Source organism: Trachemys scripta, chromosome 10, assembly GCF_013100865.1.
Source record: "Trachemys scripta elegans isolate TJP31775 chromosome 10, CAS_Tse_1.0, whole genome shotgun sequence".
In the NCBI taxonomy this organism is placed as follows: Eukaryota; Metazoa; Chordata; order Testudines; family Emydidae; genus Trachemys; species Trachemys scripta.
The window spans coordinates 39,986,339-40,006,031 of record NC_048307.1 but is presented as its reverse complement, the minus strand read 5'-3'; the positions used below and the strand labels follow the sequence as shown (position 1 = coordinate 40,006,031).

The 19,693-nt window shown below is 46.5% G+C and overlaps 1 protein-coding gene across 3 annotated transcripts in view; it reads left to right on the top strand.

Moving 5' to 3' along the window:
* Positions 1-2,791: 2,791 nt before the first annotated feature.
* The window catches only part of LOXL1 (lysyl oxidase like 1), a 38,909-nt gene continuing 22,007 nt past the window's right edge, over positions 2,792-19,693 (top strand). For all 3 annotated transcript variants that reach the window (XM_034784504.1, XM_034784502.1, XM_034784503.1), the window contains exon 1: positions 2,792-4,353. In XM_034784504.1, coding sequence (XP_034640395.1) covers positions 3,150-4,353 — 1,204 coding nt within the window. In that variant the 5' untranslated portion in view covers positions 2,792-3,149. The remainder of the gene's footprint in view (positions 4,354-19,693) is intronic.

Here is a 19,693-nt window from a genome sequence, read left to right as displayed (position 1 = left end):
TTTTTGCTACATTTTTATCCATATCCATTGCTAAATTGTTTTCTACTTTTTCCATTTCCTGAAACCCTAGTTTTGTACTGAAAATTTTCGATTATTCCAACAATTTTTGGTAACGTTTCCTTTATGAAAAAAAAAAACATAAAAAAACCCCACAGTGGAGTGGGAAGGTGGGGTGGGGTTAAGTATGTTCTGATGGAACAGTTTTACTTAGAGCTAGGTGGGAAATTGTTTTCCTCTCCTGTGAGAATGTGATATTTCAGCATTTTTTTCCTGTCCTGAATTGGGACAAAATAATCATCAAAATCTTGAGGTTTTGCAAATCGAAAATCTGTGAACAAATAGCATTGGATCCACTGAAACATTTTGTTTCAATAATTTCAAAATGTTATGTTTCAGTTTTGATCTTTTAAAATTGTATTTACATTTTTTACTATAAATAATCTTACATTTCTAAACAAAAAGTTGTTTTGACACAAAAAGCAAAACTTAGAAAATGCTGAAACAGGACAATGTCAAAACTAGTGTTTCCAAAATTTGAGTAAGCCAACAATTTTCCACAAATGGTTTTAATTTCAATGAGTTGGTATTTTCTGACCAAAAAAAGTTTCATTGGAAAACCTCCAAATGAGCTCTAGTTTTCCAATGGAAAATGGTGATTCAATGCAATCAAAATGTTGAGAACATATTAATTTCATTGAATGTTTCATGGCAAATTAGAGAAAATTAGCTTGAAACACCTTGTTACAAATACACCTCTACCTCGAAATAATGCTGTCCTCGGGAGCCAAAAAATCTTATTGCGTTATAGGTGAAACTGTGTTATATCGGGTCGCGTTATGTCGAGGTAGAGGTGTAATACAAGGGTGGAAATGATAAAGTCAAAACTAAATATTTCAATAAAATTTAAATGAAATATTTTGGGAATATTTAATGTCACAACAAAAGTCTAAGATTTCAACTTTTTATCCTGATTTAGGACTGTAACGGGGTCACACTCACCTCTCACGAGCGCCCCTGGTTGAGTGCCTGTGCCTTCACGCTCTCTACCTGTTTGTGGTGGGTCTTCACTGACTCAGCTCTCCAGCCAAGTCATACACAGTCTGTCTGTGAGATAAAAGCAAAGCAAATCTCTTTTGGGGTACAAGTCCAACAGGGGCCTCTCTCAGTGCCCTCTGTGATGTCTCTCTCAGTTTGTCCCTGCTCCGGAATTGAGCAGTTCCCCAGGGCTTCTTCCCTGGAGGCAGTGTCTTCACTCTCTCAGGGCCTTTCTGGCCCCATCTCATCAGCTAGGCCACTGCAGTTCAGTTCCCCTTCTGGGGTGCCTCAAAGACCATGCCATTTTCCCAGTGGCTGGTAGGGGGGACCTGTACCCACCCTCTACTCCAGGTCCCAGCCCAGAGACCCTATAGATAGCAGCCATCGACAATGTTCCTTTAAATATACTGCATTGCTGCTACAATTCCCAGGGCCACTTCCCCGCAGCCCTGTGCCATCTTCACCCTTACCTCAGGCCCTTGTCCTGATGGAATCCCCGCAACCAGCTCAGGGCTCCTTCTTGCTCTCTCTGGCTTCTGGCAGCATTACCTCAGCCAGCCACACGCCATCCATACTCCTCCAGCTCTAGCAAGGCACTGAACTCATTCTGGCCCTGCAGCTCTTCTTATACTAGCCTGCTGGGCCCTGATTGGCTGCGTCCCACACAGCCATTGTACACCTCTCAGAGGACCTCTCTACTGCCCTTTTCTGGGGCGGGGTGTGGCAGGGCCAAAAGGCCTCCAGCAGGGGGCCTCAAGCTAGTCCAACCCGTCACAAGGACAGAACCAAATTTCAATATAATAGAATTTCCGGTGGAACAGACATTTTGTTTGTTCAACCAGCTCTAATGCAAAAACTTGCAGGCACAATCTGAGAGATACAGGCCAGTTTGAAAACATGACCCACACTCTGTGACTAAGGTAGTAGTTAAAAAATTCAGGGGATCTCAGAGAGAATCCTGAACTCTTTATATTCAAGAAGACGTCAAACTGAAGGGTCAAAGCTATGGAAAGGATTGGAGGAAAAAATTCCCAGTGAATCTAACCATTGGAACATACTATCAAGGGCTGTGGTAAATTCTCCATCTATATTAGGGATGTATAGTGTATATTAAATCAAGATTGGATGTCTTCTTAAAATATACTTTCAAGGTCAACTAGGCTCAATATGGGAATCACTGAGTGAGGTTTTCTGGCCTGGCTATACAGGAGGTTGGACTAGATCAGAATGTTCCTTTCTGGCCTTAAGACCTCTGAAATCCAGGAATGCATTTCATTTTGAGATGGGCTCTGGACCTATACAGCCCCAGACTTGCGGGGTATCAGTAGCCAGGTCTGAATTTTGCAGTCTGAAATGGGGTCCTGCGAGATAGGAAAGGTGGGGGTCTGCCTCCAGATCTGTCACTAACTCATTCTTGTGACCTTCAGGTCACTCTACCTGACTGAGCATCTCGCTGACTCCATCAGTAACAGGAGGATTCTGATGTAAAGAGCTTTGAGATCTCTGGGCAAAAAGTGCCCATTACTGTTAAAACAGTCAGCTTTATTCAAGCTGGTTGTTTCAGGAAGAAACGACGATTGCACTGAACTGCACAGACACTTGTTGCTCATAAATAGTGTTCCATCTTGAGGCTGTTTTACTCAAACACCATATATAAAATAGTGTTGGGGAAATTGTGTAGTGCTGCTGAATTACTGGAAACTGATGGGCTCTAGGACCCAGTGGAGACTTATTCATTGAGATCAGGAGGAGTAAATCCATCCAGCCCAGAGAAAGAGAGAGAGGAACATCCCTGCTCGGGACATAGCAGCAATGTGAAAACCACTCACGGAGAAGCCCTGCAAACTTTACTGAAGCCTTGAGACCAAAAGCCGCTCTTTTCCTCCTTTCATCTCCCAAGTCAATTCCACATATGTTGGCCTGGCCATGCAGCCTGCGGGAGAGCTGTGCAGTTTAGAACAGGCCAGGAATGGACAGAGTTAGAGCTGTTCACATCAAGAAGCAGCGGTAGAGGCTCTGGAGAGAGGAACAGCTGGCAGAGGCCATCCAGGCTGCCTCTTTGGTTTGGTTTTGCAAATACTAGCCATTAAAGCATCCGTTCCTCTTTGGCCACAATGACGGCTTGTGGTTTATGGGACTGGTGGGCTGTGATGGGCTGCGGGGTTTTTCTGCTGGTCCACGGGCAGCAGCCACAGAGCAGCAACACAGACGGCAACCGGTGGAGGCAGATGATCCAGTGGGAGAACAATGGCAGGGTGTACAGCCTCTTGAACACAGGGTCTGAGTATGTGCCCGCTGGCCAGGAGCCGGCGGATGGCAGCACCAGGGTCCTGCTAGCCGACACCCCGAGGAGCCAAAGCAGAAGGGGACAGGGGAACCTCAGGAGGCAAGCGCCAACCTTGCCAGTCAGGGCGGGCTCAGACACCATCCGGGGCCAGACGCGGCATCCATTCGGCTTTGGCCAAGTCCCGGAGAACTGGCGTGAAGGGCCCGTCGGAGACAGCACCAGCTCCCAACGGATCAGGCCATCCACCAGCTGGCAACGACAGACCAGCTCCTCTGCTGCTGCCGTCGCCGCCTCTTCTTCGTTCTCACACTCCTCCTTTGGGCAGCCCTCCTACTCACAGTTCCCCTTCCCCCATCCCCCTTTTGGGAACCAGCATGAGCCCTATGATGCCCAGGTGTCTCGGAGCTATGACGAAGGCTACCTATACTACCGCAGCACAGGAAACGGAGGGGGTGCTGTTGCATCAGCTGCTGCTGGTGTCGGTGTCCTATACCCCTTCCAGTCCAGGGCACAGCATGAGGAGTATGGGGAGGACCAGAATCCCTACCGAGCCCAAGGCTACTATCCTGCTCCAGAGAGGCCCTATGTGGCTGTGCCCCCACAGCCCCAGCCCGCTGATGGGCTGGATAGGAGGTACTCCCACAGCTTGTATCATGACACTGGTGCCACCGCAGAGCAAGGCTTCCAAGAGCCTTATTCGGCAGCTCAGAACCAGCAGCCAATGGGACAACGGGTCCCCGCTATGGACAATTTACAGCTCAGCCCAAGGTCCCCTTTGGGGGCCAGCCCTGGGTATGGAACTGACCCACGATTGGGGCAATACCCCCCTTATGGTAATGTGCCACTGGAGCCCTATGTCCCGCCCCACAACGTGGAACCCCAACCACCTTTCCGGAGCTTGGATCCCTATGGGTCTCCACGACCCGAACCCTACCTTCCTGTGAGGAGCCCGGAAGCCCCACAAGTGATATCTGACAACCAAGCCCGGGTCAGCGTGGGCAGCGTTTACAGACTCCCTCAGAATGGACGGGGTGAGTCCTTGGCCCTGAGGGCTATGTGTGTGGGGGGGAGGGAGGGAGGGGGAAGGAATGCTGCATAGTACCTCAGCTAGACACACACTATGTCCTGTTCACCCACAGCCTTTTCAGGGACACGCCAGAGGGCAGAGCCCTGTGGGAGCAGAGACTCCCCTACACCTGCGTCAACTCCCTTCCGCTCCCCGGGACACTGTGGGCAGGAGGGTCTACCTGAATCACAAGCAGCCCAGCTGCTCACAGCAGCCCAAGTCATCTACTGCAGTTCGGCTGCCTGAGTAATGAGGATGGGACCCCAGGGTCTGAGCAGAGCCAGTGGTGGACAGAGGGAGGCATTCCTGCATATTCAGGTAGTGGGTGGGGGCATATGTGGGGAAGGTGCCATTATACACTGGGGTGATCAACACCCTGTTAACACCTTATATAGATCAGGGTGAATTGGGTGGCAAACCTGAGAATGGGGCCTTGCAGCACTGCATCGCAGGGCCTGAGCTGGGCTGTACTCCTGGGCCCAGCATCACTGCATCGCAGGGCCTGAGCTGCGCTGTACTCCTGGGCCCAGCATCACTGCATCGCAAGGCCTGAGCTGCACCGTACTCCTGGGCCCAGCAGCATGGCATCATGAGGAAGGATAGCTCAGTGGTTTGAGCATTGGCCTGCTAAACCCAGGGTTGTGAGTTCCATCCTTGAGGGGGCCATTTAGGGATCTGGGGCAAAAATCTGTCTGGGATTTGGTCCTGCTTTGAGCAGGGGGTTGGAATAGATGACCTCCTGAGGTCCCTTCCAACCCTGATATTCTATGAACTGCACTGTGCTCCTGGGCCCCAGCATCACTGTATCACGGGGGCTGAGCTGCGCTGTACTCCTGGGGCCCAGAAGCACTGCATTGTGGGGGTGATGTGTGCTGTGCTCCTTGGCTCAGAAGCACTGCATCGTGAAATCTCAATTGCAGTGCACTCCAGCTATGAACCGATTTGTAATTATGCCCTGTTTCTTGCCTGTATTCTGCACCATGGACTGCTCTGCAGTTGTACAGGGGATAGGGTACAGGCTCTGTTGCACTATTTAGCACTGCATTGTGCAGGAGGGTCTGGTGTGATGAGCATCGTCAAGGTCAGAACAGGGACACTCAGTGGTTTCACATGATTTTGACCCCAAAATAGGCCAGTGTTGTAGCTTTTGGCTGAGGTTTGCTTTGCATATTTTGTTTTAAGTTGGAACTTAAAACAAAGGCTAGCGTGTGTGACAGGAAACCCGTGGAATTTAACTCCCCCCTCCCCCCCAAATAATTTGGATGAACCCACGGAAACCCCAGCTCACCAGACCCCTCTGATCCCTGTGATTCCTTTAGCCAGCTTCCTAGTGGTTACTGAGATAAGCACATCCAGAATGGGCTGGCTGATACGCAAGAACCAAGAAACCTCTCCAAGCTCCACGCTCAGTTCCCCTGGGGAAGCCCTACATGCTGGTGTAGACTGGATGAGTATGATGGCCCTGTGTGTGCTGCTGCTGCTCAGCAAAGGCTACAGGTTCCATGCTGGCAGTGCAGCAAGGTGTGGCTGGGATGTCTCAGTGCAGACAATCTAGGAGTAACAGACTATAGAAACCGAGGACACCTGTTTGGAACCAGCCATGGATGGTAGAGCCCAAGAACTGTAGCCATCAGTAGTGGTTTGGGGGACTATATGTGATTAATTGGTGGGTCTCAGTCCAGTTCCTAATCAATATGGGTCTCACATCATGAAAACTGGTCTCACAATTGGCATTAATTGGCCCTCTCATTGACATTCTCAGCAGAGAAGCCAAAGATTGTATGGGAATCAGTGTCCATGCTAAGATCAATCAATCTGTCAACTCAGCTGCATCAGTGCTGTTGATCACGAGGTGTTGCTGATTCATTTGGAAGTTCTAGCAGGAGAGGAGGGGGCTGCTCTTGGTGTCTGTTCTTTCCTCGCTGAGCACTCCCCAAGAGGGATTTGGGTGACTATTCGAACTCCCACTGGAGGCCCCCAGGGCTTCATTTTTCACTCCTGTACTCCGTGATTTGCTCTGGCTTCCTGATGGCCTCCCTTGGTGGCGGTTTCAGGCAGGTTTTTTAATTGGTAAAATCACCTTTAGAATGTTAATTGCTGTTTCTAATCTCTTTAAACATTCAATCCACCCAAGTCACGGCTCATGGCCTGAAAGGAATTTACAAAAGTCCAACCCAATAACTGAGCTGGTTACATCGCCTTTTAGTCAAGCAGCCAGATCACTGGATTGTGTGAGCTTGGTTTTGTGCACTGTATGGACATTCTATCTTTCTAGCCCCATCCTACAGACATGGAAGTTGAGACATAGGGAGGCAAAGTGATTGGCCTAGAGTCACAAAGTAAGTAGGAGCTTATCTAAATAGTTTTATCTGAGAAGTTAAAGAAGGTAGGGTGACAAGTGCTGATCAGTTGTGTAGTCAATGGCTTGACCATGATTTGGTTCATTATGAAGTATATACAAAGACCAAATAACCAATGTCAGTGAGGTTTATTAATATGGTACGAGAAAAAGGTTCTTTCTATATAATACCAGTCTCCAAGCTGCCCCGTGCAGTGATGTCACTTAACACAGAAGGTGTGATCCCCAAGTTACATGTTTCAGCTGGTATTATTTATATGATTTTACAATTTACACATAGAATCATAGAACTGGAAGGGACCTCGCGAGGTCATCTAGGCCAGTCCCCTGCACTCATGGCAGGACTAAGTATTATCTAGACCATTCCTGACAGGTGGTTGTCTAACCTGCTCTTAAAAATCTCCAATGATGGAGATTTCACAACCTCTCTCGGTAATTTATTCCAGTGCTTAACCACTCTGACTGTTAGGAAGTTTTTCCTAATGTCCAACCTAAATCAGTCTTGCTGCAATTTAAGCCCATTGCTTCTTGTCCTATCCTCAGAGGTTAAGAAAAACAGTTCTTCTCCCTCCTCCTTGGAACAACCTTTTATGTACTTGAAAACTGTTATCATATCCTCTCTCAGTCTTCTCTTTTCCAGACTAAAGAAATCCATTTTTTTCAATCTTCCCTCATAGGTCATATTTTCTAGATCTTTAATCATTTTTGTTGCTGGACTTTCTCCAATTTGTCTACATCTTTCCTGAAATGTGGTGCCCAGAACTGGACACAATACTCCAGTTGAGGCATAATCAGCATGGAGTAAAGCGGAAGATTTACTTCTCGTGTCTTGCTTACAACACTCCTACTAATACATCCCAGAATGATGTTAGCCTTTTTTGCGACAGTGGTACACTGCTGACTCATATTTAGCTTATGACCCTAGATCCCTTTCCGCAGTACTCCTTCCTAGGCAGTCATTTCCCATTTTGTATGTGTGCAAATGATTGTTCCTTCCTAAATGGAGTATTTTGCATTTGTCCTTATTGAATTTCATCCTATTTACTTCAGACCATCTCTTTATACATCACTAAAATCCAACCCATTAGTTTGTCCCAGTTCCCTAATTTGTTCTTCTGCTCTGTCCTTATCTTTGTTGTGGATACTAGCATTCCAGGTACTGGTCCATGAAGGAACTTCCTAGCATGTACTAAGATATAGAACGAATGTCTCTTGATTTTGACAGGTTTTCTATCTGCTTATGCCATATGTTTATTTCAGCAAATACAAGGAGTTATGGGATACTTAGTATACTTATAAGTGAACAATCTTATAGTATAGTCCAGTTTAGGTTATATCACTGTGCTTAATGTTACTAGTGCTTAATGGATACTAATATATATGGTGTGGATAATACATGTTATTAATATGATATATATTTATATGCTAGCCAGCATATATTAGTCAACACAAGGGTCTCTCAAAGAGAAGGGGTGAAACTTCAGAGTTTTAGGAAAGGTTCCTACTTATGATTGGCAGAGATGTCCAAAATGTTCACAAGAAATTCTGAAACCAGGTGAAACTGGGGCAAATCTGTGGTTTCATTCCCACAGCAATGACTTCATTCAGATTCACTGAGAGTTTAAAAAACCTTTGGAGTCAATGCAATCTGGTTTTCAAGTGAGCCCAGGCCAGCATATGGTTCAGCTATAAAACCACGTGAATCTCTCTGAGTCACTTATCAGGGGATAGCCGTGTTAGTCTTTATCTACAAAAACAACAAGGAGTCTGGTAGCACCTTAAAGACTAACAGATTTATTTGGGCATAAGCTTTCATGGATAAAAACCTCACTTCTTCAGATGCATAGAGTGAAAGTTACAGATGCAGGCATTATATACTGACACTTGGAGAGCAGGGAGTTACTCCACAAGTGGAGAACCAGTGTTGACAGGGCCAATTCAATCAGGGTGGATGTAGTCCACTCCCAATAATAGATGAGGAGGTGTCAATTCCAGGAGAGGAAAAGCTGCTTCTGTAATGAGCCAGCCACTCCCAGTCCCTATTCAAGCCCAGATTAATGGTGTTAAATTTGCAAATGGTAGCACTGGCTCGGGCAGCTTGGCTCTTAAACAGAGCCGAAGTCTGAGTCCGGGGAGGAGCAGAGCAGCCGCGGGAGAGGAAGTGCCCGGCTGGTATTTTTCCCGGACATGTTCGGCTTTTTGGCAATTCCCCCGGGACGGGGGTTTGATTGCCGAAAAGCCGGACATGTCCGGGAAAAACTGGACATATGGTAACCTTAGCTTATGCCCAAATAAATCTGTTAGTCTTTAAGGTGCCACCAGACTCCTTGTTGTCTCTGAGTCACTGAGATTCACTCTGACCCTTCAGGATAGAGTTCTGTGAATACCTGAATTTTTGGTTCAGTGGCCAAACCAAAAAATCAGGGAAAAAATCATTGTGGATCAACCCAAAATAATTATTTTCAGTGAAACAAAAAAAATAAAAAAATAAAAACTTAATTTAGATCAGACAAAAGACTGAATTTGAGCTGAAACATTTTGTTTTGGTTTCGGGTTTTTTAACCTATTAATAAAAATGCAGTGAAATCCTAAACAAAACAGAATTTCAAGTGGAAAAATCAAAATGTTTCATTTCAAAAATATCAAAACAAAACATTTATGATCTTTCAGCATTTTTTTCTGTTCTCCCCCCCCCCAACAACAACAACAACCAGTTTGGCAAATTCAACTGGAATTTGAAAAATGTTTTGGTCAACACAAACGTGTTTTTCAGCCAGAAAAAGAAGTTTCAGCTGATAAATTGTGTCCAGCTCTAGTGATCAGGACATGACACTCAAGGCAAAAGTCAATGAGGAGTAAACATACCTGTGATCTACTGCTGAGGAAAAGGGTCAGAGGAGGCCCGAACTGATCATGTTGTCCAAAAATCTCCACAGGGGCCTACTGTAAACTTATAAAAGTCCAGCTGGGTGGTCAGTTCTGGGCAGAGGGAGAAGGCAGGATTGGGACAGAGATGAGAGGCTCCAGGAGGAGTTGAACTTGAGAAGCTCAGGCCTGGCTTCGGCTGTTGGCTACAAAGTTCACTGAAGTTATAGAATCTAAACTTCAGCCTGATCTCCTTCTGCCTGTGGGTAGAGCTATGGGGCCCAGCAGCATGATGCAACAATAGGAGCCATGTGGCAGGTGATGACACTGCAATGCTGTGGACCTGATCCAAAGCACATTTAACTCAAGGACCCCAATGCAACCAGCAAACAATTGGATGGATGTTTGAGAAATCTTCTAGGCACCTCCGCGGTGTCCAACCACTCGAACTTAGATATCAGTGATGGAGACCTAGCAAGTCTTTCCACTGTACCTTTCCCTCCCTCCCTCCCAAAATGCCATGAACTCACTGGGTGGCAGGAGTGGGACTGTCTGGGTGGAACTCCACCTTGAGCAGGTGTCTTCAGCTCAGAAAGAAACCCAGCCTCTGCTGAGAAAATTCCAGCGTTCACGGGCATAGCTGGCATTGAGCATGTGCTTGTGATCAGATCCCTCCAAGTCCATGTTTCATGCAAGCAGCACTGAACAAAGGGCTAATTTTATGAGCTTGACCTCATTTCCTTCTGGCCTGGCTCAAGGGGCTGCAGAGGCAAAGGGGAGCTGAGTGTGTATATATTCTTGTCAACTTGCAATACTAAACACATGTGAACTTTTTAAAATAAACGCAACCCCCATGCTCTTTCCTCCATTTACACTACCATTTATTTTTCTCTCTTTCTCTGCTGTTAACATGCTCTCTGGTGTCAATTCTTTCCTCTTCCCCATCCATTCTCTTTCTCCTTCCTTTTACCTTAATATTTATTTCCAGCACTTGCTACACTTTCTCCATTGCATCTTTTGTTATATTTAAGTCTTCTATTTCTCTTTCTCTCTCTTTCGCTACATCTGCTGCCATTTATCTCTGTCTCTTGTCTCCTTCTGTCCTTCTCTCCTCTTGATCTAGTTTAACACCTTTTCATTGGAAACCCACTTACATGTTTTACTTTTCTGTCCTTAAGCAATCCAGACAAAGATCCACAGGGAATGTGTGACTTGGGGAATTGAAACAATAACGAGAATCCTCATTGGTCAATCCAGAAAGTTCAAAAATTGCGAGTCAGGCCCTAAAACTTGTGAGATTAAAAAAATCCTTGATAAATCTCAGGTTCTTTTGCTTTGCTTTCTGATTGTCCTCAGGCTTCTCTCTCCAACCACAAGGACCAGAAACTTACTTTAAAAAAATTAAAGCATCATCATCATCACATGATTCCAGAAGCTGGAGATTTAAAACAAACACCAATTATCATGAGACTTGGGATTAAATTGTGAGAATTGGCTACACTGCCCCCTCTCTCAAGGGTATTTTTTATAAGTGACCAGTCATCCCAGGAAAGCTCTCTCTGTCAGTGGACTGGTTGGCCAGGAGAACCAAGGGGACTGTACTGGTGACAGGATTGTTCCATGAGTCAAACACCATCCCAATCTTCCCTCAGTTCCCCTCTCCTGCCCCCAAAACCAGGTAGACAAAACCTGTGGTTCTTGCAGGGTGCCTGGCAGCTGCTCCCAAATGGGACCTGGGACCAGAGCGCTCCAGGGCCATTAAATTTCAACTTCTAAGGGTACATCAGCAGTGCGATTCTGGGGTGTGATTGCAGCTCATGTGGATGTACCAGAGCTAGTTTTGAGCTAGCTAGGTCAGGCACTGGAGTAGCGAAGCTGTGGCAGCACTTGGGTGCTACCAGCCCACCTCAAACCCTCATGAAGTGCACACTGATGCCACTTTGCTGCTGCAGTACTATGGTAACTGGAGTAAAGCTAGCTTGAAATGTTTGGGTCTGAACTTTGTGTCTCTGGCCAATCTCTCCATCCGAGATAAGGAACAGAATAGGGCAAGGGACAACCACCCCTTATAAAACATCTAAAGAAGATGTGATCTTTTGCCTGGCGGGGTACTGAAGGGGTCATCCCATTGCCTGGCCTCCTCAGCTCCCGTCAAGGAGAGGGCTGTCTCCAGGAGGCCTGGCCATTCTGCTCTGAGCAGTTTCTGCATCAGAACATCTTTCCTCCCCTTGCCTCCACATGTCTCTGATTAGATTTATTTTCATGTTTCTTTCCATATATGTACTCAGGTCACCTAGCAACCGCTCAACCCAGCATAGCTGTCTTGGTTTCCCACAGGGATTTGTGTTCACTCTGTAGGCAGCTTGGTTTGGAGGGCTGGGATTTTTCTTCACATTCACTAGCACATATGAGTTCAGGGTACCAGTGGAATAACAGACCCCCTCCCTCCACTGCTCTCTCAGCACTCACAGGTGGGGCTCCTTTGTCCTTCCACTGAGCCATAAACTCCAGGGCCTGACCGCTTGTGGGCATTAAAGTTCCTGTGACACTTTTCACAGAAGGTGTTAGCCCCAGTGTCCTGGCCAGCTTCCAGGCTGAGTAATTACATTCTGGCTGAGCTGCAAGTCCCTGAGCAGCGTCAGTTAGAGAAGTTAGTCTCCTCCTATAAACTGTTGGGTAGTGTTGCTAGTAGAGAAGAGTGGCCATGTTCCAGTCCAGAGGTACGTGTGTGTGTGTGTGTGTGTGTGTCAAAGCAGTTTGCAAAATTGACGAATGAACCATGTGTGAGGTAGGTCCATGTTACTATTCCCATTTTATAGGTGGGGAAACCAAGGCACTGACAGAGTAAGTGACATGCCCAAGGTGACCCAGTAAAATGGCAGCAGTGCTGGAAATAGAATCCTGGGGTCCCTCGCTCCAAACCCTCGAAACTCCTCCCTCTTCGGAAACAGTCAGTAATAATAATACCTAGCTCTTTTCATCAGTAATCTCAAATCAATTTACAAAGGAGCTTGTAGCGGGGTGGTTACCCCGCTCCTGCCTGAGGGGTTTAAAACAGCCCTGGCAGAGGGCTGGGGCAAAGGGAAAAGCTACTGGGCTGGTTGGGGAAGTAGCCACAGCTGGGCCACGCCCCAATCAGGCCCCAGCTGGCCCTATATAAGAGGCAGGGAGCCAGACACTCAAGAGTCTCTCTCTGTCTTCAGAGAGAGAAGGGCCTGGCTGCAGGGAGATAGACACAGGGTACCTGAGTGGAGCAGGGCTGGAGAAAGGCTGGGGAGCTCCAGCCTTGATAGCCCCAGGCTGTGGCCTAGCGGAAGGCCAAGGGGTACTGGGGGTTGCAGAGGGCAGCCCAGGGCTAGGCCAAGGCAGCAACAGGTCCAAACCCTCCTTGCCAGTGATTGAGTGGCCTATACTGCAGTCTGCCCCAGGGAGCGGGGGCTAGTTGGTGACTGGCAGTGGCTTAGTGCTGAGGCAAGGTGGGGATAGTGGGTGGGGGTTCCCCAGGGAGGGGAGACCTAGTGTGTGGGTACTGCCAGGGGGCAGCACCCAGAGCAAGGGGCACTGGGGTCCTGGGAGGGACATGGGGGCCAGAAGAGGACAAGGCGGATCACTGGCCTGCAGAGGGCGCTCCAGAGGCTGATGAGCTAATTCCCTGGACAACCAGCAGGAGGCGCCGCAGGGTTGAGTCCGGCTCCTGTACAGAGCTCAGTACTGCTAATGAGGGCCAGCTTCAGGGAAAATGGCACCCTGTGTGAACTAGCATTTTGGTGCTCCTGACCCCTGTGGGTGCAGCACCTCCCATTGCCCTGACCCCCCACTTGTATCCCCAACCCCTGCCTCTTTCTTGTGTCCCAACCCCTGCATTGTGCCCCCTTAAGCCCTGCACCCCTCTCCTGCACACATGTGGGGAAACTGACCTAGAAGCATGAAGCAGCTGGCATTGCTGCTTGCTCTCCCCACTGCCCAACACTGCTCCTCCGCACACCCCTGGGGAGCTGTAGGGGGAAGTGAGGACTGACATCAGGGGCCCCTGCATCCAGGTCACTTTTCCCACCTAGGCTGCGTAAGTGCTTGGAGTTGCGCCTTGCTTCCCCACTCACAGCCCCCTAGGGGAGCATGGAGGAACATTGTGTGGGAGGGATTTGAGCAATATCTGTGCATCACACTCCTGGGCAGTTGCCTGGGTGGTCCACCCCTAAGGCCGACCCTGCCACTATCCCCCTTTTACAGGTGGGAAAACTGAGGCACGAGGAGGTGAAGGGACTTGCCCAACATCCTACATGGGTCACTGGCAGAACTGGGAACTGAACCCAGGTCTTCCTGGTCTCTAGCTCTAGACATGTGTAGTTATCAGCAGGGCAGCTCAATCCTGCAGCCCTCATTCAGGCACAACTCAGTTGAAGCCTCTGACAATTGTGCCTGTCTGAAGGGACTGCTGTTATTGGTCCACAGTGAGCACAGTCCATGTGGCTCAGCAAGCTGCCCTGTGAGACCTCTCCCATGGCTGGCTGCTTCCTTGCACGCTGCTCCCCAGTCACACATGACATACTCTCACTCTGCCCACCAATACACTGATGCATGTGTGCTATGGACACAATAGATAAGATTGATTCCCCCCATGCTGTGTCTGCCAGCTGGTGGGCAGGTTTCACAGCAGGCCTCCTGCATGATTGGTGTTTGCAGTGTGATAGTTGCACTTGCTGTGAGTGGGTCTTGCGGAGACCCTTGCTGTCCAGAGGGAGCTAACACTTTTGTGCAAGGTTCTGACTATGAAATTATCTAGTTCTTTTTGGAATCGGATTACATCTTTTGCCCTCACAACATCCTCTGAGAACGACTTCTACAGATTGACTGTGCATTCTCCACTGCATTCACGATTTTATAGTCCTTTGTCATATCCAATCTTAGTCGTCTCTTTTCTAAGTGGAGTAGTCCTGTTCTCTCCTTGTTCAGAAGCTGTTCCATACTCCAATCATTTTTGTTGCCCTTCTCTGTACCTTTTCCAATTCTATCTTTTTTAAGATGGTTTCAGAGTAGCAGCCGTGTTAGTCTGTATCCGTAAAAAGAACAGGAGTACTTGTGGCACTTTAGAGATTAACAAATTTATTAGAGCATAAGCTTTCGTGGACTACAGCCCACTTCTCTGTATGTGTGTATATATATCTCCTCAATATTTATTCCACTCTGTATGCATCCGAAGAAGTGGGCTGTAGTCCACGAAAGCTTATGCTCTAATAAATTTGTTAGTCTCTAAGGTGCCACAAGTACTCCTGTTCTTTTTTTAAGATGGTGCAACCAGAACTGCACACATTATTCTGTGTGTGGGCACAGCATGGATTAATATAGTGGCATGATATTTTCTGTCCTATAATCTATCCCTTTCCTAGTGGTTCCTAACATTCTCTTAGCTTTTTGGACTGCAGATGCACATTGAGCAAATATTTTCAGAGAACTGTCTATAATGACTCCACGATCTTTCTTGACTGGTAACAGCTAATTTAGACTCCATCATTTTGTATGTATAGTTGGAATTATTTTTTCCACTGTGCATGACTTTACACTTATCAATATTGAATTTCATCTGCCATTTTGTTGCACAGTTCTGTGGTTTGGTGAGATACCTTTGTAATTCTTCACAACCAGCTTTGAACTTAACTATTTTCTATAATTTTTATATCATCTGCAAATTTTGCCGCCTCGCTGTTTACCCCATTTTCCAGATCATTTCTGAATATGTTGAACAGCACTGGTTGCAGTACAGATCCTTGGGAGCAGGGGCGATGGATTCTTTCTAAAAGTGGGGTCCACAAGGCCCCTCCCCCTCCGTGGCCCCACCCTGTTCCTCCTTTTTCCCCTGAGGCCCCGCCCCCTGGCCAGCTGGGACAGGGAGCCCAGGCCCCTTCACCTGCCTGGGGTGGGGGACCTGACAGCAGCCCCTGGCCCATGTCCCAGACCCCGGGGTATCCTGCCCAGGGCTGGTGGAGGGTCCACAACTTCCTACAGCTGCTTGCACAACTCTTACTCCAACCTAGCTCTGGCTTACAGCCTGGGGGTGGGGCCTTGGGGGCCGAAGAGCTGCAGCCAGGCCATGATAAGAGCCACCCGGGCAGCTGTGGGGAGCCACGGACCCTCCATCTGCCCTGGGCGGGGGACTCAGATGGCATGCTCTGACCTGAGCCAGGCTCCAGCTTCTGGCCTGGCCGGGGGGCAGGATCTTGGGAGGAAGAGGACGGGCAGGGGTCAGGCTCGTGGCAAAAAGTGGATGGGCCTGGCCTATTGGTCCCCCACTGTTCCGGCACCCCGCTTGGATGTATCCGCTATTTACCTGTCTCCATGGTAAAAACGGACTTTATATTCCTACCCTTTGTTTCCTATCTTTTAACAAGTTACTGATCCATGAGAGACCTTTCCTCTTATCCCATGGCTGCTTACTTTGCTTAAGAGCCTTTGTTGTATTTTCTCAAAGTCCAAGTACACTATATCCACTGTATCCCCCTTGTTCACATGATTGTTGACACTCTCAAAGAATTCTAATACATGTTGAGGTATGATTCCTTTTACACAAGCTGTGTTGACTCTTCCCCCAACTAATTGTGTTAATCTAGGTGTCTGATAATTGTGTCCTTTACTATAGTTTCAACCAATTTCCCTGGTTCTGAAGTTGGGTTTACCAGCCTGTAATTCCATCATTGCCTCTGGAGCCTTTTATATATATTAGGGCTGTCAAGTGAAAAATTAATCACGATTAATCACACTGTTAAACAATAATAGAATACCATTTATTTAAATATTTTTTGATGTTTTCTACATTTTCAAATATATTGATTTCAATTACAACACAATACAAAGTGTACAGGGCTCACTTTATATTCATTTTTGATTACAAGTACTTGCACTGTAAAAAAAACAAAAGCAATAGTATTTTTCAATTCACCCAATACAAGTACTGTAGTGCAATCTCTTTATCATGAAAGTTGAACTTACAAATGTAGGATTATGTACAAAAAAACCTTTCATTAAAAAATAAAGCAATGTAAAATTTTAGAGCCTGCAAGTCCACTCAGTCCTACTTCTTGTTCAGTCAATCGCTCAGACAAACAAGTTTGTTTACATTTGCAGGAGAGAATGCTGCCCGCTTCTTGTTTACAATGTCACCTGAAAGTGAGAACAGGCATTCTCATGGCATTGTTGTAGCTGGCATTGCAAGATATTTATGTGCCAGATGCGCTAAAGATTCATATGTCTCTTCATATGAACCTTCAACCAGCATTACAGAGGACATGCGTCCATGCTGATGATGGGTTCTGCTCGATAACAATCCAAAGCAGTGCAGACCGACACTAGGGTGACCATATAGAAAGTGTGAAAAATTGGGACGGGGTGGGGAGTAATACATGCCTACATAAAAAAAAGCCCCAAATATCAGGACTGTCCCTATAAAATTGGGACATCTGGTCACCCTAACTGATGCATGTTTATTTTCATTACCTGAGTCAGATGCCACCAGCAGAAGGTTGATTTTCTTTTTTGGTGGTTCAGGTTCTGTAGTTTCCGCCTTGGAGTGTTGCTTTTTTAAGACTTCTGAAAACATGCTTCACACCTCTTCCGTCTCAGATTTTGGAAGGCACTTCAGAGTCTTAAACCTTGAGTTGAGTGCTGTAGCTATCTTTAGAAATCTCACATTGGTACTGTGATAAAGTTCCTCCTCTACCTTGGTGAGTCCTGCGCTTATTGGCGGATTTTGCTTGCCTCAGAGATTCACAGTAGCCCTCAGTTTGGCCACTTTCGTGGCTCAAATCTGCTGTTCACTCAGATAATCTCATCACTGGCCAGTATGGGGAAAAAGAGTAAGAACAATCCCTGCAGTTTCTGCTAATCCACCATGTGTGTTGGGGAAAAGCCCAGAGACTTTCCCCTCTGGTGGAACCTCCTTTGTTGGATCAGGAGTTGGGAGGTTTGAGGGGAATCCGGGCTCGCCCTCTACCCCGGGTTCCAGCCCAGGGCCCTGTGGACTGTAGCTGTCTAGCGTGCCTTCTGGAACAGCTTGTACTCCGCAGTCCTCCAGCACATCCTCTCACTCCCAGCTCCTTACGCACACCTCACTAACTGGAGTGAGAGCCTTTTTAAACCAGGTGTCCTGATTAGCCTTAATTAATTCTAGCAGCTTCCCAATTGGCTACAGGTGTCATAATTAGCCTACCTGCCTTAATTAGTTCTAGAAAGTTCCTGAGTGTTCTGGAATAATCCCTGTTATCTTACCTAGGGAAAAGGTTACCTGCTTAACCTGGAACTAATGTATCTACCTTCGACCACTCTCTTGTAGCCATCTGTATACCCTGTCAAAACCTTCTTTGCTTTTTGTCAAATGTGCAGTGAAAGTGTTCTTAAAATGAACAACATGTGCTGTGTCATCATCCAAGACTGCTATAACATGAAATATATGGCAGAATGCGGGTAAAACAAAGCAGGGGACATACAGTTCTCCCCCAAGGAGTTCAGTCACAAATGTAATGAATGCATTATTTTTTTAATGAGCGTCATCAGCATGGAAGCATGTCCTCTGGAATGGTGGATGAAGCATGAAGGGGCATATGAATATTTAGCATATCTGGCACGTAAATACGTTTCAATGCCAGCTACAAAAGTGCCACTTTTTGGTGACATTGTAAATAAGAAGAGGGCAGCATTATCTCCTATAAATGTAACCAAACTTGTTTCTCTTAGTAATTGGCTGAACAAGAAGTAGGACTGAGTGGACTTGTAGGCTCTAAAGTTTTACATAGTTTTGTTTTTGAGCACAGTTATGTAACAAAAAAAAATCTACATTTGTAAGTTGCACTTTCACGACAAAGATTGCACTACAGTACTTGTATGAGGTGAATTGAAATACTATTTCTTTTGTTTATCATTTTACAGTGCAAATATTTGTAATCAAAAATAATATACACTTTGATTTCAATTACAATACAGAATACAATAGATATGAAATGTAGAAAAACATCCAAAATATTTAATACATTTCAATTGGTATTCTGTTGTTTAACACTATGATTAAAACTGCAATTAACTGCGATTAAATTTTTTAATCACGATTAATTTTTTGAGTTAATTGCGTGAGGTAACTGCAATTAATCGACAGCCCTAATATATATATATACACACACACACATCTATCTATACACACACACAGGGCAGCTTGCTGATCCACATGGACTGTGCTCACTGTGGACCAATAATAGCAATCCCTTCCAAAAATTCCTACAAATCACTGTTATTTTTTAACCAACTAGCATCCTGCATCTCCACACAGACAGGCACAATTGCCAGAGGCTTCCTCACGCATATGTCTCCACTACATTCCTATCTTATGGAGCGAGGTCACTTTCCATTGCTCTATTTCTTTCCAACTTTTGTGGTTCATTGATTCCTTGGGCTTTCTACAATCTGTTTATATCAGGAATTTAGGGCCAACTCTTATTAAAGCCAACTGGAGTCTTTCCACTGTCTTCAGCAGGCAATGGATCGGATCCTTAAAGGGTACCCATCACCGTAGTATCTGGGCACTGAAGCACTTACATGTACAGGAACATAAAGCTGAAGGTTTAATGAGCTCTGCTTCCTCTAACTCTGAGTCCAGCTGGTTTGACTTACAGAGCTAAAAGTGGGAAGGGGCTGCATTGCCAACAAGATCTCAGTTTTACTCAAGTTCACTTGGATCCCTCTGGGGACAGAAGGCTCTCCTTGCCACAGCCCCAGTAGCAAAAATGCAAAGCTCAGCTCACTTTGCCTTCAGCCTTGTGTGCCTCAGGCCTGACCTGAGGCTCAAGGTGGGAGAGTACAGTTCAACATGCATGGCCCAATCAGTTCTTGGCCTTCCTCTGAGACAAAGGCGATAATCTGCATATATTGCAGGGGTGGTTTGATGATGGAGTCACTTGCCCTCTAACAAATGGGTTTGAACTGGTGATCTAAAGCAAATGGTTCCATATCCTGCTGTCTCCGGCCTCTGCCAGGTTTCATTTCAAACACATCACTTGTTGGAGGTGTTTTGCAATAACACTCTACACTTGTTTAGCTCCTT